The following is a 21,727-nucleotide window of genomic DNA, read 5'->3' as shown; positions in this document are numbered from 1 at the left end:
CTCTTGAAGGGGCGTGATTATGACATAGTGCCTGTTGTTAGTGTCCCGAGGGGAACTCCTCCTGTCGACACTGGACAACAGCTCATTAACCGGGCTCGGCTCAGTCCGAAGCACCCCTGATAGCTTCCATCATCCAGGTACAGTTTCTGGAAGAGTTGATGAACTGACAGTGCTGGGTGCACCTCAGATAGGATCTAGTGGACTCAGACACGCCACCAAATGAACCTATGCTGTTTTCAGCCTTCCTAAAGCACATAAAGCACAGCAACTCTCAATCATTTTCAAGTTAGCCATTTAGCAATGAAGCTAGGGTCACCAGGCAGATAGATGCCCTGCCCATTTTGTGAATCCGCGTCTATTGTGAAGCAAATTTGACGTGGGAATGAAGCGTGTAAACTCAATGTTTACGCGTCTATTTATGTGCGAAAAGTGTGATTTATTCACACGTAATGTATCTAGTGTGAACACAACATAAGAAGTTTGGACTTGAAACAAAACAAAAAAAAATTGAAGTAAGAAAAGACTTTGATCGTATCATCCAGGACTTATTCATTCATTAATTTTCTTTTCGGTTTGGTCCCGTTATAAATCTGGTGTCACCACAGTGGAATGAACCGCCAACTTATCCAGCACACGTTTTACTCAGCGGATGCCCTTCCAGCTGCAAACCGTCTCTGGGAAACTTCCATACACACTCATTCACACTTATACACTATGGACAATTTAGCCTACCCAATTCACCTGTACCACATGTCTTTAGACTGTGGGGGAAACCGGAGCACCCGGAGGAAACCCACGCGAACGCAAGGAAAACATGCAAACTCCACACAGAAATGCCAACTGACCTAGCTGAGGCTTGCACCAGCGACCTTTTTGCTGTGAGGCAACAGCACTACCTACTGCGCCACTGCGTCGCCTCATCCAGGGCTTAACAATAGTTAAATAAATTAAATGTAATAAAACCTTTATTTGCGCATACTTTTTGTTAAAATTACTTTAAGCATGGTTGTGTAAGAGTGCGATTCAATGAAATAGTAAAAGGTTATCCAAATATGAACACATTAATGTAAATAAATCTCTACAGTCGTAAATTAAGGACACAGCATTTCACAATAAGTATTTTATTTACAGCACATTAAAATGCACATGAGTTGAATGAGGTTACAGGATGACACCAAATAGATTTGAAGAAACTGCAAGATCGGTACCTACCCTTATTTTTTATTTCAGTATTCACTGCGTTTCTTTGCCATTCTGCACTAAATGCATCTTATTTGACAGAAAATGATGACCTTGTAACGTCATTGCTGTCAGCTATTAGTGTCGCCAAACTTTGGACATTAGAGCTCTAGATGCTGAGAGTGTATTTCCCAAATAATGCAATCATTTTGCTCTAATTCCGATCTAAATATAACCATTAGACCTGTGAAAATGAGACTCTTCTTTAGTCGTAAGATGTTCAAAATATCACAAGAATGGCAACTCGCAGGCCTCGTTAGTATAGAAAAATAAATGTTGCCTCAGCATTGCATAACAGCGTTAATCCAAACCCTCAAAATCAGCAGAGAGTAGAAATCATTGCGAAACCAAACAGCTTCTAAATCTAAATCTGATGTTAATGTTGCCACACCCAAAATATTATTTTTCTATTCTCTCACTCTCTTTTGGAACACATACAAGTGTCGACAAATGTTTTTGAGATGTGCACACTACCCAGCAGGCACAGGACGTCAACATGATGTCAGATTGACGTTGTACCCTAACGTCATGGGACGCTGAATTTTGTTTGGAAATGAAAATCGGATTGATGTCAGAACCCAAAATGACCCAACGTCATTTTGGTTACTTTCCAATGCAACCTAAAATCAACGAAATATCAACGTCTAATGATGTTACAGCTTGACGTTGTGTGGACGTTACCAATATGATGTCTATCAGATTGTGGATTTTGGTTGCCATACCTGACGAATAAATATCAGTATTTGATGTCAATATGATGTTGGTTTAAGATGTTGGCTCAACGTTAGATTTTGGTCACTTTCCAACACAACCTAATATCAACAAAATATCAACATGTAATGATGTTGCAGCTTGACATTGTGTGAACGTTACCAATATAACTTCTATCAAATGTTGGATTTTGGTTGCCATACAGTACCTGACGAATAAATGTCTGTTTTTGATGTCAATGTGATGTTGGTTTAAGATGTTGGCTCGACGTTGAATTTTGGTGGCTTTCCAACTCAACCTAAAAACAACAAAATATCTACATCTAATGATGTTACAGCTTGACGTTACCAATATGACGTCTATCAGGTGTTGGATTTTGGTTGCCACACCTGACAAATAAATGTCATTATTTGACGTCAATATGACGTGGCTTAAGATGTTGGCTTGATGTCGCATTTTGTTTACTTTACAACACAACCTAAAATCAACCAAATATCTACATCTAATGATGTTACAGCTTGACTTGTGTGAATCTTACCAATATGACGTCTATCAGGTGTTGGATTTTGGTTGTCAAACCTGACAAATAAATGTCATTATTTGACGTCAATATGACGTGGCTTAAGATGTTGGCTTAATGTCGGATTTTGGTTACTTTCCAACACAACCTAAAATCAACCAAATATCAACATTTAATGATGTAACAGCTTGACATTGTGTGAACATTACCAATATGACGTCTATCAGATGTTGGATTTTAGTTGCCATACTTGACAAATAAATATCAGTATTTGACGTCAGTATGATATTGGTTTAACATCTTGGCTTGATGTCGGATTTTGGTTACTTTCCAGCACAACCTAAAATCAACCAAATATCAACATCTAATGATGTTACAGCTTGACATTGTGTGAACGTTACCAATATGGTGTCTAAAAGATGTTGGAATGTGGTTGCAATACCTGATGAATTAATGTCAGTATTTGACGTCAATAGACGTTGGTTTATGATGTTGGCTCAATGTTGGATTTTGGTTACTTTCCAATGCAACCTAAAATCAACCAAATAAAACGTATAATGATGTTACAGCTTGACATTGTGTGGACGTTACCAATATGACATCTGTAAAATGTTGGATTTTGGTTGCCAAACCTGATGAGTAACTGTCAGCAATTGACGTCAATATGACTGGTTTAAGATGTTGGCTCGACGTTGGATTTTGGTCACTTTCCAACACAACCTAAAATCAACCAAATATCAACATCTAATGATGTTACAGCTTGGTGCTGTGTGGACATTACCAACATGACGTCTATCAGATGTTGTATTTGGTTGCCATACCTGATGAATAAATGTATTTGACGTCAATATGATGTTGGCTCGACGTTAGATTTGGTCACTTTCCAACACAACCTAAAATCAACAAAGTTATCAACGTCATTTCACATTGATATTGGACGTCAAAACAACATTGTCCTTAGATGCTGACAACCTAAATCTAACCTAATACTAACATCATATGACATTGTGTTTCTGCTGGGTAGTAGTTGAGGGCACTTCTTTTTCTGCAGCGGGTTTTTAAATGACAGCTTATGAAATAATTAGTGGAAAGCCTGCAAGCATTAACCAGAAAAGCACCTTCTTTTTCACTTCTTTCCACAGTCATACGGTCTGTCGTGAACAAAAACATACTGTGACCGAACATGTCAACTAGCCCATTACCACACCGTTTCACTGAGGTAATGAGAGTTTGTCTCTTTGCATCGTGTCCGCTACAGGGTTCAAAAAGCTATAATGAAGCAAAAAAAAGTGGTTCAATTCAGCTCCTACAGATTAGTTCATCAAAAATGTAAATGACTGGATCCATGAGTGGTCTTCAGGATGACTTTCCTGTAGTCTAAGACTCAACGGATCAAAAGTTTCCTTCTCTTTTTTTTTTTTTCGTGGAGAAGATTGATGAAACTCGACGAAGATGACTCCTTAGTTTTCCTTTTTGTTCAGTGCAAATCAATATTGAGCAGCTCAGCCAGGCAGTATACACAAACAAATAAACATAGACATCGATGACCAAAAAAAATGAAGTAGAAATGAAAAAAAGGAGGACAGAACTGAGCTGTCACTAAAGAAGATGAGCAGTACATTCGTTTATGTCCATAGTAGTGCATAAGTCTTAGTAACAATACAGTTAGGATGTTGAAAAGGGCAGCACTGTTTTCATTTGGGCAGTATTGTGCTTGGTTATATTAAGAGCAAAAACATGTTTTTTTTTTCAGTGTGTGTGTATGGATGTGTGTGTGTGTGTGAAAATGTGTAAAAATGTGTCCACAGCTGATGCAAAAATTTACGCAAAGTACATCAGGAGTACATCTGAAATTTAACGAGTCGTGGTTTATTACAGTTGGAGATTTTGTTTAGTTGCATCCTGATTTTAATTCGTTAAATTTTTTGTTTCGCATTTGTTGCATCCAGTGTAGACACAGCATTAAGGCTCATTTACACCAAGAAAAATAGCTATAACAACGAAGAAACAGTTCTAAAATGCGATTCCAAGGGTGTTTACACTGAAGCGATATACTTAAAAATGGAAGCTTTTTAAAAAGTTATTGCATACTGACGATATCATGGAACTGTGTTTGTGTATCTTTTGGTCATTGGATTTTCATGTTAGAAACCGCTATTGAAAAAACGAAACTTGAGGTTGTTTTTTATTTTTGTTTTAAAATAAAAACGAAAATTTAAATACTGTGTGTTAGAATATAAAAAAAACAAGACTTTAATTATTTTCTGGTGATTTTATTTTTTGTTATCCAAAATAAAAAATAAAGATCAAATCATGTTAAATTTTACTTATCCGTTTTTCACCATTAAAAAGAAAAACACCTCATTTTTTTAATTTTTGAATTTTATAACTAAAATCAAAAAACGCTCATTTTTGTTTTTTAAAACTCGTTTTTGAAATGAAAATCCAATGACCAAAAGATACTCTGACTGAACTGGGAAAACACCAAACATGGTGTATAACAAAGCAATCTCACGACAATTCTTAACTTTTTGAATTAGTAGCTAATTCCTATAAACCTTATTTGTACATTTTAGTATGATTTGCTCAACCCCCAATGACGTTTGGGTTTAGGGGTGAAGTTTTGGTGCCACGGCTTCTTTTTAAAATCGTACGACTGACTTTCCGTATGACTGAATTTGTACGAATTCTTACAAATTAGCCACAAAACATAAGATAATTTCATTTCCTCGTGAGATCAGGCTGTCTATTGCACATGCTGGAAAAAATGTGCAAAGAAAGTAAATAGAAAATCCCAAATGTACTCGTAGTCCATTTTTGTTGTTTCGTATGTTAATTGATAATGTTATTTTTAAAAAGAATCTATTTTTGCCTCTAGATGTGCATCTGACATTTTCTCAACTTTGCGTTGTTTTTGTAGCTGACACAGAGATGACAATGACATTGTTTTTAAAAGCACGTCTTTTGTAGCCTAATTTCAAAAGTTTATGATTTATGACAGTGTTGTCATGTAAATTCATGCAATGTTTTTGGGATTTAATAGAAAATAGTGATCTATTTTCTCTAAAGAACTGTGGTGCATGCTTATTATAAACAATTCATTCAATCATTTTCCTTTGGCTTGGTCCTTTTTGTTTATCAGGGGTCGCCACAACGAAATGAACCGCCAACAATTCCAGCATATGTTTTACACAGCAGATGCCCTTCCAACCGCAACCCAGTACTGGGAATTCACACTCATACACTACAGTCAATTTAGTTTATTTAATTCACTTAAAGAGCATATCTTTGGACTGGGGGAAACCAGAGCACCAGGAGGAAATCCCACGCGAACACGTGGACAACATTCAAACTCCACACAGTAATGCCAACTGACCCAGCCGGTACTTGAACCAGCGACCTTTTTGCTGTGAGGTGTCAGTGTTAACCACTGAGCCACTGTGCCGCCTAAACAGTTGCTTATATAACATAAATTGTTACATAGTGACAGTTTTAAATGCAAAAAAAAGTCCACACTTTAATCATTAAATTATGTAATTGGAATCACTTTAACGACAAAACCACCCGCTTCGAATGTTATCATTCACTTATCAGTGATTATCAACTGATAGATTTGGGCCAGTAGGGGCCTTCTGCGCCTACAAGTAGGCTCAGAAGGCTGTTATCAGCCATCCACATGGTTAATCAGCTATACTAATAGAGAAGACTTCAGATCAGTGTTCTTATTACTGAGATGGTTGGGTTTAGGGTGGGGGTAGATGTTAATAATATACAATTTATGCGAAATTTAATAAATAATTCGCAACTTCTGCTAGCAGCCATATGTCATCTATAGCTGATTAACCATGTGGATGGATGAGAACAGTCTTCTATGCCTACCAGTAGGTGCAGAAGTCCCCAATTGGCCCTATATATTAACTAATAAACATTGATAACGCCCATACAATCAAGTAATAACATTGACAAAACTGCAATGTACACTTGTAAGAAATAATGGGGACGTACAAATAGTAATCGTTAAGTTTGTCGTTATCGTATTGCAGTAGGACGACTTTAACAATAACAATAATGCTTTAGTATTAGTAATCATTCTAAACGTAAAAATCTTGCTTTAAAAAGCTTGAGGATTTAAAATTGCACTTATAGTTTTCATTCTTGGTGTAAACGGTCCTTAAGTGATTGTGTGTGTGTGTGCGTGTGTGTGTGGAGGTACATAGGGGACACTTCACGCAAACGGCAAATTCGTAACATTTTTTTTTCCAGGATATACCTTTTAAAGACGCATACATTCATACATTCATACTAACATACATACATACAGTACATACATGTAATATATACATACAAATACATCATGTTTCATTGGCTTTTAGTTTTATTACAAAAATCAATATATGTATTATTACTATGTGGGTACTGTTCAGTCACTTAAATACTCCCCTTCCCTCCCCAAAAAATGCATGCACTTTCTTTTGGTTGTATTGATTTCTCAGTATTGCACTCTTGATTTGCAAGTGGCCTCGAATTCCAGCGCTCCCATCGTAAATCAGCAGATGCAGCAGCAGCAGCACATATGATGCGTCATCCTGGGCTTTGACGCTCTTCCATATTTAGTCTCTATATGCGCCCGGCGCTTTGAGAGCGTATTCCTTCAGCGTTTAATAACAAATAGATCCTGATGTGACAGTCCGTACGAGTACACATCTGGGGTAAAAGGGCGTATACAATAGCTTAACTGGTTGATTATTTCACAGACAGTTTGGGTTTATTTGTTCCTCGCTCCGTCAGTTGGTTGCCACAACAAGCATAGCCCCATCCTCCACCTCTTCCTCCTTCTCCTCCAGCGATTGGACGACGCACGATGTGACATCGTAGGTGATGTGCTCAGCCATGGGTTCTGCTGGTGCTTGTCCCGGGCTCAGGCCTGCAGGCGGAGTGGAGTCCTCTCTCTGGGGCTGGGGCGGAGGGGTCAGAGCGGGGGTGACGGAGGTCAATTCAGGTTCAAGGGTAAGCGTTATGTCATCCTCCTTCAGAAAGACAGAATAAGTATCACTTGATGTCAAAGTCCTATTTGTTCATTGCGAAAGGTCTGCTCAGCGCACAAAAAATGGGGTTACTGTCTCCCAAATGAAAAGAACCAGCTCTGAAAGTCCAGCCTTAATTCCTGCACAACCCTACATAGGTTTGTAATACATTTGCTTAATGTCAGCTGCAGTTGAGATCTCTTTTGTTTCAGTCTTTTAAAGGATAAGAACTCATAATATGCTCCAATTACAATTAAAACAGTAAAACTGCTTAATTAAAAGTCATTTGGGGTCCCACTTTATATTAAGTGTCCTTAACTACTATGTACTTACATCAAAAAAATAAATACAATGTACTTACTGTGTTTATGATGTATTTGAGAACACTTGTGGTGCTTTTGAGTTGGGATAGAGCTTGGGTTTTGGAAAGGTTTGGTGGCATGGGTAGGTTTAAGGGTGGGTTAAGGTGTAAGGGATGGTCAACAGTGTTTTTACAAATGTAATTACAAAATTTAATTACAAATTTAATTACATACATGTATTTAATCAAGTATAATACATGTATTTAATCAAGCATAATACATGTATTTAATCAAGTAAATACATGTATTTACACAATAAGTACATCGTAACAAACTATTAGTTCCTGTGTAAGTACATATTAGTTAAGGCCACTTAATATAAAGTGGGACCTCATTTGCTTATTGGCTGAATTGTATTCTTTAACCCTTGTGCATGGGCGTTGCTAGGCCTATTTAGGGGCTGTAGCCCCCCTATATTTCTACTCAGCCCTCTAAAACTTTTGCGATTAGCTCATAAACTGCACACTGAATTATCTCCTCAATCCCCTTTAAATTTGATACGAAAACGGCGGCAGAATTTAGCTCCTCCCCATCTTTTGGTTTTCATTTGATCAGCAAAGCACAGGCCGTGGACAGCGAGAGAATGAGGTGTGTGTTCATTGATAAATTGTTCTATTATCTTCTTATTTGCAGTTCTTTGATATAACCTTGTATCACATCTGTATCCCAATGTCATGGAGAAGCAGTCTGGTTTTCTGGGTGTTCATCTCATCAGCACAGCTGTTTCCGACTTTTGAAAGGCATTCTATGGAGTAAAACTGCAGTGTATGTGCATAAATACATATACTGTGCTCTATTTTAACAATCAAGGCACAAAGTCAAAATCGCAGGGTGAAAAATCATTAAGGGCGTCTCCGAATCCACTTCTGCTTTTTTTAAGGATGGGAAAATACGGTTTGCGCCCCAACGCAAGGTCTAACAGAGTAGTGCTTATTCTCTCAATGTGTTATGGGTGAGTTTTGAGCATAATGTCCATTAAACCAATCAGTCTCATCTCTCTTTAACGCCCCATTCACACGGGGCTTCAGCGTCATTTCACTTTGAATGGGTGAAGTCAGGCGTTGCCAAACTGCATTGTGGATCCATTAGCACCGCTTCAGAGGCGTTGCTCATTACAGAAGTTGGGACTAGTTCAACTTTTCAAGCGCTGACAGAAACGCTTCTGAGCCAATCAGATTGCTGTATGCAAATACACCAGCTTGACAGTGGCCTATTGCTGACTGAATTTCATTGGCTGACGCTGCTATGACGATCGTGGCAGCCCCAACTTCAGACACACCTTCAATCAAGCGTTGACGCTGAAGCCCCATGTGAATGGGGCGAAAGAGTCAGTTGCATCGCACCATGGTGCATATGCTATTTACATGGCAGACTTTGTAAGGGGAAAAACTGAACACTTCATTAGCAAGAAAACAGTTAAACAGACCATCTGCAGCGTGAGAATAAAGAACAAGCCTCCTTCATTTGATCTCTTTACTTTCTCTTTATTGTACTTTTACTCTTTACTTTACTTTCCTGGTTAAGGTGTTGTACACACTCTACTGAAGACATCCTACATATTTGATTTTGTTTAAGTGTAAAGATTTGTTTCAAAACTATTTCTGAAATCAGCTCTAATTTCAACCAAATGAGTAAATGAACAATAACAACGAAGTGTGGTCAGAAAACGATGATAAAAATTAGATATGTCCAAGCACACGTCATATTTTTATGCCCCATATGATTATGCATACGTCTCCAAAACTCGACAGATGGACTAATCTAAACTTGTTTTTATTAAAACACATATAAATGTAGACATAATAAATAACACTCATACTAATAATAACATTATACAAAATGCAAATTGTCATAAATAGACTGAAAAAAGCCCCCTGAGATGAAGGCAGTGGTTTTTATATCTATGTAGAAAATAATTTTTGTAACAATTCAATTCTTTAATTTTTTTCATTTGTAAATATATATTTGTGCATTGCTGTACATCCAGTGTGTATTAGGCAATGTGTAAGTGTTTGGACCAGATAGGCCCAGAACTAAAGCGCTCTGCACTGGACTTTAAAGCAGCTTTTAGTTGGTCAATGGCGCAGTCTAGGATTCAGTTCTTCAAAATAGTAATGCGATAACAATGCACCTTAACACACTTCCTTTTTAGAGTCCAAAAAGTGGCACAAATGGATGTACTATTTAAAAAAAACATGGCACAAAATGTAAAAATTAGGGTTGCGCTGGTCTAAAAATAGCAACAAATCACATAAAACTCATCTTGCACCCTGTTGCGCCTGGTGTATGATAGGGCCCAATATGTTTACTAATTTTTTTTTTTTTTCAAAGCATTTTTCTAAAATATGTGTCAAAATAAGATTTGTCCCAGAAACAGAAAGTTGAGGCCAAATTAAGACTCAAAATCACCCCAGAATGGATGAAAACATCCCCAACAGCACACAAGGGTTAAAACCATGTGATCCAAGAAGAGACTAGTGTTTACATTAGTGACACAGTGAGAATTCATCAAGATTGACAATCTGGCAAGGTTTAAATAAAATACCTAAATGCAAAAGGGATAACAGCTACATAAGCTGGCAAAAAATAAAGAGCAGATGCTGACATTTCAGTTGGACAGAACTGCTTGTTTGAGTTAAAAAGTGGAGAGATATTCTCCAAACAGAAGTTTATCAGGAGCATCTGTTTGGCATGGCTGTCAACGATATGTTGTACAAAGTTAAGTAATGGTTTTCTTGGCTCAGATGCATTTTTTTTGTGTAGATGTTTGTGTTAATCCATATTACACCATAAAAATCATTAAATTCTCCCAGTGATATTATTTTTTGTGTTCAAAATGTTTAATTTCATGCGAGTTAAGATTAAGTTGTTTTTTTTGTCAATTCTTGAGGCACTTGTGAATCAGTGACTGACTGGTTCCACACCTATCTGTTGTAGGGCAATGGTCCCCAACCCAAGGGCCTTGGACCGGTATCAATTCGTGGATCACTTGGTACTGGGCTGCAGAAGAAATCATTAATTATTTTTGTGTTATTAATTATTTCAGTCTGAATGATCTTTTATTCTCTCTGTTAAATCTCAGGGATTTGAGCAGTAAAATTTAACCCACATAGTAGCAAAACAAGTAAGAAACAGATGCCTTTGGAAAGTTTCTTTGCTTAGGGAAAAAGGGCCAGTAAACAACACAGAAACTACCAAATAAATCCGCAACCCATTTGTAAACAAATCCGGTGAATCCACCCTGCCTGTTACAGATTGAAAATGATGGTGGTCGTTTTCCGCATGCAAGTTATTTCTAATATTTCTAATCAAGGAGTGCAGCTTGTGCATGCATATTGTGGGCGATGCGCCTTCCAGGCTCACCGAGTTAAAACCATCTTCACAATGGCACGAATGCACTGCGAGTCACATGACAAGAACTGACCGATAAGCTTCATATTTTGTATGGAGTATACACGTTTCGGTAGACTAAATATCTCAGACAAACACCCAATGCTTTTAAATTTTCTATATGAATTAAACTTATATCAGAGTTGCAGCAATGTTTTGTCAGCTTGTCATCCTCTGAGGGAGCGGTTGATGGTCACCTAGAAAACTACGTACACCACCCCATATTACTAACCCCCACCACCCAGGCCGTGGAAAAATTGTCAAGTGTTGTCTGGTCTGCGGTGAGAAAAAGGTTGGAGACTACTGTTGTAGGAGACATTTAAACATTTCTCAGCAGAAAACGATATGTGATTGGTTGCTTTACTTGTCAGTCACATGGCTACTTGGGTGGTTCCTGGAAATTCAGAGCAGCCAATGTTCCCAAAATTCAGATACACACTCAAAAAACTTTTTTTTTTCTACTTATTTAAAATGAGCCAAAACAACACAATTCTTGTTTTTTTTCTTTGTTTGTTTTTTTTGACACAACTTAATTGTTTTATGTTCAATTCACTTAAGTTTGTTGAAGCAATTTGGTTAACTTAATCAACTTGTGTTGGGACAACATGAGGGAATTGTGTAGAACCCAGCATTTTTTTTACAGTGCAGTAATGGCCACTTAGTTTTTGATACCCTCTGTAAGCTGTACACCAATCACAACAGACTTTTGACCAATCAGAGCAGAGTACGCACTTCAAAAGAGGAGTTTAAAGAGAGTAAATGCTTGAACCACTATGAGAAGAGAAGTGATGCTCCAATGTATATAAAAAGGATATTAAAGTGTTTTGTTTTTTTAATTTGGATGGATGTATCCTCCTCCAAAAAGACAAAAATCAGTTGCTAAAGTGCTATTTCTTAAGGCGAAAGGTCTGCTTAGTTTTAAAGTGCACAAAAAATAAGGGTTATTGTCTCCAAAAATGACGAACCAATTCTGAACTGCTTGAAATGAGTAAACTTATTCTAGGAGACCTCCAAAACAAAATAAGAATTGTTTTAAATAATATAATATTGGCATAAAAGTGGTGATGGATGTAAAAGTCTGATATCTCACCTTGATTTCCTCCTCCTCTTGCTGCTCCGGGATGCATTCGGTCTCTAAAACAGGCTCCTCGCCATACACTTCTGCCATTCCCATTTCAGCCATGGTGGCCCCCATGTGTCCCAACATCTCCACTTGATGGGGCTCCACCTGAGCCGCCGCCCACAGGTCAGCCAATCGCGGGTGGGTGGGCGGACCCAAACTGTGAATAGTGCTGTTGGGCGTGGCTTGTAAAGAATGGGAGGCGCTGTGCAGTCGGTGCTCCAAAGACTACAAGAGAAAACGTGAGGAAAACAGTTAGGGATCTTGACTGGTGTAAAGTAATGATAGGACAATGGATTTATCTGAAGAATCATTTACAATCATATAAATTTACATTAACAGTCAAATTTACTTTCAGTTCGTGGCTGTTCAAAAGTGAATTTCTCGATTGCTGTAGGAGCGTGAATAGGTACATCCGATCAATGCGCTGCCATGTTGCTCTCCTTCAAATGTACTCTATATGCAAAATACAATATCGCATTGGGAACATTTCCAAGATAAAACCATCTGAAAACTATTGCGATTATATAAATAACAAAAGTAATCATTTCTGCAAGCTGAGAAACCACTTTATTTCTTTTTCCTCCATAGTAAATAAGCAGAGCAGCAGACGACACAGCTGCTTTCAGTGGTTAGCGCTTGACATTTGGAAAATGATGGTGTCAAACAGTCCTAGGAGGTAATTGTACAAAACAATTTTGAGCATGGGCTTCAGGTGTTTGCACTTACTTGAAAAACATTCAAGATTTTGTGAGAACACATTTAATTGAAATCAACTTAGTTCTTCAATCAGTGAAGGCAAAATCCCTTTTGATGTGCATCTAATAATGTATTCCGTAGATGTGTTTCCATGTGCATATTCTTATCGGATTAAAAACGCATTATCATGTGCATGTTTAGAATCTATGCTCATCTTAGTGTTTCTACTCAGTGTATCTTAAAATGCGCATAAAAATGGGTATATTTGCTTACATAAATACTAAAGAGAATTAATATGAATACAAAACATAGAAAACAGTCAATTAAATGCTTATTGTTTTCCTACAGATGCTCCAGATTCTAATATTAAGTGAATCACATTAACAGCGGGGGAAATAAGTATTGAACACTTCACCATTTTCCTCAGAAAACATATTTGTAATGGTGCTGTTGACTTGAAATTTTCCCCGGATGTTGGTACAACTAAAGAAATCCATATTTGCTAAGAAAACAAATCTAATTAGTTTACAAAGAAAGTTATGTGTAGGGCCAGACAAAATTTGGTGACATTTTTTGCTATTTCTGCGCAGAATATGGTAAATAAAAATCTGCTGAATTATGCGGAATGGTTTTGGGAGTACCGTACCTAAAAACCTAATATGTTTAATAAAAAATAATACATTTTTAACTTATTTAATGTTTACAATGCAAATCTAATTAGATCCATTTATTTGGTGAACAAAGCAGTCTCTCATATGATAAATCTACCATATCTCTACTAAAAGACAGAAATTATTACTTTACAAGCTGTAGTTCAAGTAAATCATATGAATATTTCAATTTTAGTCAGTAATATTACTGAAATTAATTTAAAAAGTGAATAAATATAAATTTACACACATCTAAATAAACAGGCTCAACGATGGACTAAAAAGCTGCGGATTTCTGCGTGCGCAGATTCCGTGTGGTCCTAGTTATGTGTAATAAAATAAAATGACGCTGGAAAAAAGTATTGAACACATGAAACAAGAGAGGTGTTGAGTGGTAGTGAAAGCCCAGACAGCAGCTGAAATCTCTCTGTAGTTCTACAGCAACCTCCTGCTCTTTGTCATTGTAAATGAATATGAACTGTTTTAGTTCAACATTTATGTTATTAGAATGATAAAGATGAAACCAGAGTTGTCACGGTTGGTGGTGAGGAAAGGATGAGGACTCAAGTGCAAAACTAAATGAGGGATTTTTATTAATAATAAAATAAAATGTACAGCAAAACAAACTACCCCGAAGGGGAAAACATTAACAAAAAAACAAACTGGGATGACAGGGCTGGACACAACAGGACAAGGCAACATATGACAACGAACTGGCACAGGGCAGCAGACATGGGGAGACTATAAGCAGAACTAATTAACAAACAAACAGTGGAACATAATAAACTAATAATGGGTTAACAAGGAGGGTAGGACTAGACAATAGATGGGAGAGCACATATCACAAAGAAACAACACAAGCCATGTGCTCACGTAAAACGGGACTAGAACACGCAGCCAATGAGAGAACTCATTAACTGCATGTTCACATGAAACAACACTAAAGCAGGCGGCTCTTGTAGACATGAACCACGTGCTAAACACAACAACAACAGAAGACTAAACGCAAGACACGAGTACACGATAAATTAAAACACTTACCGTGCACTCACACATGCCATGCACATATATTTTATCCCAGTGCCAACCAAAGATGGCAAAAGTACACACATCCTTTAATCAAGTAGAAGTATATACTCATACTTACAACGACTCTGGTAAAAGTTGAAGTACTGACTACACTTTTTTTACTCAAGTAAAAATAAAGAAGTACGGCCTGAAATATGTACTCAAGTAAACAGTATTTATTACTACTACATGTTTTAGTTTCACGGTGGTAACCCCACCGCACATCATGTATAAATTTATACAAAATAACTCGCATTTCTATATATTTTATTGTATTTTCAGCTGCAAACTAGCCAACCAACATCACTCCACAATATTGTCAAACAACACTGCTCAAAAAGTTGCCCTCTGTGTCATCACCTGGACACAAAACTTAACTTGTTTAAGAACAACAGCTGCCATAGTGGTTCATATATTCTAAAACTTAATTCTTTCTATATATTTATATCTAATAAATGTCTTAAATTTAATTTCATTTTATTCAAAACATATTTCAGGGTTTTCCTTTGATAAAATAAACAAAATTATTGTATTTGATTACAAATATTTGTTTTGCATTATGTCAACGCAGCTTTATTTTCTGCAAACAGCACACTCTTGCAGCTCATATGATTTCACTAATTGTTTTTTGTTTTGTATATTTATTTACGGAGTATTGTGTATATTTTATTGAATTTATACGGTCCTAAACATTTAATAATGTATAATAAGAAATAATATAGGTCGTGCCACAAAACCAACACAATCTCACGACAATTCGTAACTTTTTGATTTCGTGGCTAATTCATATGAATTAGTTAGATCTAATTTGTACAATATAGTACGATTTGCTCATCACCCAATGACGGTTGGGGTTAGGGGTGGGGTTTAATGCCACGCCTCCTTTTTAAAATCGTACATTTTCTTACGAGTGAACTCGTACAAATCAGCCACTAAACTGTCAAAACGTACAATACTTACGTTTTCTCGTGAGATCAGGCTGCACAAAACATTAAAACGAAAGTAACAAACCCGATTTAAAAATTTAAGGAGTAGAAACTACTGATATTTGTGTAAAAATGTAAGGAGTAAAAGTAAAAAGTTGTTAGAAAGATAAGTGTGGAGTAAATTATACCAGAAAAATCTACTCAAGTATAGTAATGAAGTATTTGTACTTCGTTACTTTCCATCTCTGGTGCCAACCGTAATTGAAACCAAAACACTAGGACGAGAATGCTGAGCGTGCCCAGACCTCGCACATCCATGCATTAAGCCAAAGCGTGCACGGCCTGAGCGTAGCCAAGGCTGCGCTCATACAAAGACGCCCAATGAGAGAAAATAAGTCCTTGACCCAAAAAAAACTTGAGCCAAGCACAACATACAAGACATGACAGGACTAGTGTCTGGACTCTGCCACCAAAACAAGAATTAACAAGACTGGAGAAACCTGGCAAGAGTGGACATTTCAGCAAGACAATGATCTAACACAGCCAAGGAAACGCTCAAATGCTTTAAGAGTAAGAAAATCAAGCGGTGGAATGGCCCAGCCAATCACCTGATCTGAATCCAATCGAAAATACAAAATAAAGATCAGATTTGATAGATGAGACCCACAGAATCAACAAGATATTTACACTGTTCAATTCTGTGGAAATCACACCTGAGCAATGCATGACTTCATTCTCCATATGAGAGGTGTCTTTAAGCTGCCATCACCCAAACAGCCTTTTATATAAAGTATTAAATACATTTTAGTAGTTCAGCACTTTCTCCTGGTGTCATTTCATTGTTATTAAACATTCAATTCCATGTTAGCAGCTCCTTTATAAATATTATTCCCAGGAAAATGCATGACGTCATCACTTACTTTCCCCGCTGTATTTTTATTCACCAGAAAATCACAGCATACCACAAGAACTTACTCTTGCACTCAATCACCCTTTTTTTCTCTCAATACAGCAAGACCACCTACAGCGCCACCGCGTAGATGACACCTGGCTAAAAGAGGTCAAGTAGAAGTACTAAAACAGCTCTGTGGTGTTTGTGTGAGCGTGTTAACATGGCAGCGTGTGCGCTTTCTGACCTGTTGGTACTGCAGGAGCTGCTGCTGCTGGTACTGCTGATACTGTTGGAGCTGCTGGAAGTGGTTCTGCTGCTGTAGCGTCATCTGCTGCTGTGTCAGATAGTGGCCATCAAAACCCTCACCCGAAGCCCCGCCCGCCATGATGTAAGAGCCAGCGGCGGGAGAAGCCACGCCCGAGGGCTCGTTGCTGATTGGCTCCCAGGCATCGGAGGAGGAGAGACAGTAAAGGCCCTGGGAGACGTAGGTGTGAGGCCACACTTCTGCAGAGGAGTGATGCAACGGCTGGTCTGAAGGAGACACACCAGAGCAGAAGGTTAGGGGAGACTTAATCAAAGTGGAAGACCAATCCATAGATTATTATTTAAAAATGCTTAATAGAAACATCAAGATGCACATACAGTTGAAGTCAGAATAATTCGCCCCCCAATGTCACCCCATGTAAGAATGTCACCAAAGCAAATGGTTTTCTTTATGAATGGACCAATCATAGCTGAATAAAAACACCTCATTTGTTGATTGGAAACGCATTAGGTAAACACATTTGGGGCAAACTCTTTTTGGGGTGCAAAATTTGCTAAAATGATAAATATTTTCGGTCCCACTTTATATTAAGTGGCCTTAACTAATATGTACTTACATAGGAATTAATAGTTTGTTACAATGTACTTATTGTGTAAATACATGTATTTACTGTGTACTTATGCTTGATTAAATACATGTATGTAATTACATCTATAATTAACTTTTGTAATTACATTTGTAAATACACTGTTGACCATCCCTTACACCTTAACCTACCCTTAAACCTACCCATGCCAACAAACCTGTCCATAACCCAACCTCTATTCCAACTCAAAAGCACCACAAGTGTTCTCAAATACATTATAAACACAGTTAGTACATTGCATTTATTTTTTAGATGTAAGTACATAGTAGTTAGGGACACTTAATATAAAGTGGGACCATATTTTCTCTTAAATATACATTTATTTATTTAACTGTGGTATAAATCAATATTATATTTTGCACTTACGGTAATATGGACAAAAAAAACTCTATTGTTTAATATCGTTTAACTCTATCACATGATAAAAAATAATAAAAAGCAAAACAAAAGATAAGTACCTATATCAGTGTTTCCCAACCCTGTTCCTGGAGGCACGCCAACATTATATATTTTGAGGCCTCCCTTATCTGAGTCATTAACTTCAGGTTTTGGAGTCTCATCTAATGTTCTGATTCAAGTGTGTTTGATTAAAATGTAGACTATTGATGTGTCTTCGGGAACAGGGTTGGGAAACAATGAGCTATATAATTCGTTGTATCTGCAGGGCTTAATTTGTGCCAGAACACGAATCCGGATCCAGCACCACTAAAATCTGATCCGGCACCTCATTTTACTGATTCCCCTCCTCAACCGCCCTCCTCCCCCGCTGTTCACTTGCACTTTCTTCCGCATCTCCCCAACCCTGTTTACTTTCGACCACGACAAGCATGCCCCTAAATCTGTAACCTGCACCATGTTTGTGCCATATAAAAAAGTAACAGTAATAATAGTGGAAGGTTTGGGATTGTTGTGTTACTTTTTTATTTTTTTTTAAGTTGATAACTCTATTAGCTTTCCTCGATTCATGAACCCACTGAAGTAAGCCCCCATTTGCAGACATAAAATCAATCCACTTTAACAACCTAAACACAAATAGTTTTTCATATTTCCAGTTCTCTGCTGCGCTGATAATCCTCATTATTTTGACATAATCGGGCCACGGAGACCTTGTTTGTCTGGTGTTATGCTGCAACCTGACTCTAACCCTGATCTTGAACCTCGGGATGAGCGCTGATTCTCCCCATCGCCTTTGGGTCTGCAGCTGTCACTGTGGCATCTCCGACACATTTCCACACACTAAATGAAGTGGTGGCAATGTGCTCTAGACCTGTCAAATGGACTGCAAGGCACATCAGTCAAAGCTCGGTAAACAATATAAATCAAATCCGCAGAAAAAAAAAAATCTAGGCACATCGGTGAAAATCAGAGGTGATGTAAAAAAGATATAATACTGAATATTCACAGGGTTTATATTGCTGTCAGTGTAATAATCAAGCAAGCATGAGCTTAAGATGTGTGTGTGTGCTTGTTATATCTGAGTCGTGGCTTATGGAAAGATTGTTCTGCTCATCTGAAGCCAAATAAAGAGAGCAAAATTAGAAAGCATACACTACCAGTGAACAATTCAGAATCAGTATGACTTTTTCATGTTTTGATTTACTATACGTTTATTCTCACATACGTTTAGGCTCCCAAAGGCTGAATTTATTTAATAGAAAATACATTTAAAATTGAAGAGTTTGAAAAACGAGCATTTTATTCAGACTACTATGTTTATGTTGAGTTTTTTCATTTTAAGGACCTTTGAAATAGTTTATTCTGTGCCATAAACTTGCCATAATATTACTGACCCTATACACACAGGAGCCTGATAAAAATGCTCATTTTTAAAGGAAATTTCAAACGGCTTTTAGAAGTTTTTGCATCTGGACTCTTCAATTGTAAATAGTTATTGCAATATTAAATAACTTGTTTTATTAAATGTACATTAATGGCAAACTGCGTCATGACACCTGCAAGGAATAGATTTATGATTTTGATATTTATCTGAAGATAAAGCACACTGTATAAACATTTGAATGCATTAATCAACAGTGACCGAAAATGCAATTCGTCAGTGTGATATAATCTTTCAAATATCATGATTTGTGCAAGACGATCAACTGCCAGTTCAAACCAAGCTTCAGAATGGGGAAGAAAGCTGATTTAAGTGACTTTGGACATGGCATAGCGGTTAGTGCTAGAAGGGCTGGTCTGAGTATCTCAGAAACTGCTGATCAACTGGGATTTTCAAACACAACCATCTCTAGGATTTACAGAGAATGGTCCAAAAAAGGAAAAATATCCAGTGAGCGGCAGTTCTGTGGGTGCAAATGCCTTGTTGATGCCAGATGTCAGAGGAGAATGGCCAGACTGGTTCCAGCTGATAGAAAGGCAACAATAACTCAAATAACATTACAACCAAGGTCTACAGAAGAGCATCTTTGAACGCACAACATGTCCAACCTTGAGACAGATGGGCAACAGCAGCAGAAGACCACACCGGGTGTCACTCCTGTCAGCTAAGAACAGTGAACTGAGACTACAACTCACACACGCTCACCAAAATTGTACAAAAGAAGATTGGAATAACGTTGCCTGGTCTGATGAGTCTCGATTTCTACTGCGACATTCGGATGGTCGGGTCAGATATTGGCATCAACAACATGAAAGCATAGATCCATCCTGCCTTGTATCAACGGTTCAGGCTGGTGGTGGTTGTGTAATGGTGTGGGGGATATTTTCTTGGCACACTTTGGGCGCATTAGTACCAATTGAGCATTGTGTCAATGCCACAGCCTAGCTGAGTATTGTTGCTGACCATGTCCATGCTTTTATGACCACAGTGTACCTATCTTCTCATGGTTAATTCCAGCAGGATAACGCCCCAAGTCATAAAGCACGCATTATCTCAGACTGGTTTCTTTAACATGACAATAAGTTCACTGTACTCAAATGGCCTCCACAGTCACTGGATCTCAATCCAGTAGAGCACCTTTGGGATGTGGTAGAATGGGAGATACGCATCGTGGATGTGCAGCCAACAAATCTGCAGCAATTGCATGATGCTATCATGTCAATATGGAGCAAAAAGTCTGAGGAATATTTCCAGTAACTTTTTTTAATCTATTCCACGATCATTTAAGGCAGTTCTAAAGGCATAAGGGGGTCCAACTCTGTACTAGTAGAGAGTAGTGTACCTAATAAAGTAGCCAGTGAGTGAGAATAAAATAAATAAAATTGTAAATAAAAGCTATTATTTTGAACGTTCGTTTTTTCAATCAAAAATTTTAAGAGTAAAAATGTCTATGTGTAAAAAATGTATCACAGTTATCTTAAACAAAATCAGCACTGATAATTGTGAGAATCATTATTAGTGATTTATTTTGTGACAATAATAACTGATCATATTAGAGCAGCAAATCGTCATTTTATAATCATTTATGAAGGATCATGTGACACTAAAATCTGGATTCAAGAGTTTACACTTAGCTGACGATTGATTATAAAGCTTGTTTGGCATGCTGTCCCAGGACAGAGCCCTGAGCTCATAAGATCCTCTAGCCCGGGGTCCCTTTCGTTTGCAAGGCGAGAGGGGAGTCTGAGCTCAGATAGATCTCGAGAACTCCCCTGCTGTTGTAGCTAATGAGCAGATTGTTCTTAAGAAATAACTTCTTACTATGAGCATGTCTATGGTGCCGATTTGTTTTAGTCAATTAAATGAAGTTTCACAAACTAATTTCGAGAGGAGCATGTGATATGATTGACTGCAGCTGGCCACTCATCTAAACTCATTAGCTAGCCAATCAGATTGATCCAAACTCACTATAAGTAACCTAGCTAGACATTACTCCCTTATCTTCATTTCCCGAAGAAACCCCCCATCCACCCCTTCTCCTCCTTTCCTATTTTTGCCGAGGGGAACTCTCGAGAACACCTGATCTCGTACTCCCCTCACATGCTCTATGGACCTGGCGGGAGCCCTGGGCTCAACTATCTTCGAGCTCAGGGTTCTCTCCCGGGACAGCATGCCAAACCTGCTAACTTGCTAACAAGTTTTTAAACAGTATCTAAGTGTGAACTCTTGAACTTAAGTTGCATGTTTTTGGATGGTGGGAGGAAACCTGGGAACTCGGGGGAAACCCACGTGAGTATGAGGAGAACGTGTAAACTCTGCTCAAAAACATCTACTGGCTTGGTAAGGACTAGAATAAGAGACCGTCTTGCTGTGAGGCA

At 37.8% G+C, this 21,727-nt stretch overlaps 2 protein-coding genes across 31 annotated transcripts in view; both read right to left on the bottom strand.

The window, feature by feature from the left end:
- Positions 1-21,727, bottom strand: part of si:rp71-15k1.1 — a 465,095-nt gene that overhangs the window by 127,035 nt on the left and 316,333 nt on the right. The window lies entirely within an intron of this gene.
- Positions 1,106-21,727, bottom strand: part of fam131ba (family with sequence similarity 131 member Ba) — an 86,911-nt gene continuing 66,289 nt past the window's right edge. For 19 of the 30 annotated variants that reach the window (XM_087295449.1, XM_087295451.1, XM_087295464.1 and 16 more), the window contains 3 exons: positions 16,846-17,132; positions 12,337-12,594; positions 1,106-7,497 (listed from right to left, as the gene is read on the bottom strand). In XM_087295449.1, the coding sequence (XP_087151575.1) occupies positions 7,255-7,497; positions 12,337-12,594; positions 16,846-17,132 (788 nt within the window). In that variant the 3' untranslated portion in view covers positions 1,106-7,254. The remainder of the gene's footprint in view (positions 7,498-12,336; positions 12,595-16,845; positions 17,133-21,727) is intronic. The other 11 variants (XR_015516495.1, XR_015516498.1, XR_015516497.1 and 8 more) reach the window with 3 other exon arrangements.

The sequence above is a fragment of the Danio rerio genome, chromosome 19 (genome assembly GCF_052040795.2).
Source record: "Danio rerio strain M-AB ecotype USA chromosome 19, GRCz13ab, whole genome shotgun sequence".
Taxonomy (NCBI): Eukaryota; Metazoa; Chordata; class Actinopteri; order Cypriniformes; family Danionidae; genus Danio; species Danio rerio.
The sequence above is the reverse complement of the archived record's forward strand: the minus strand, read 5'-3'. Positions and strand labels throughout refer to the sequence as shown.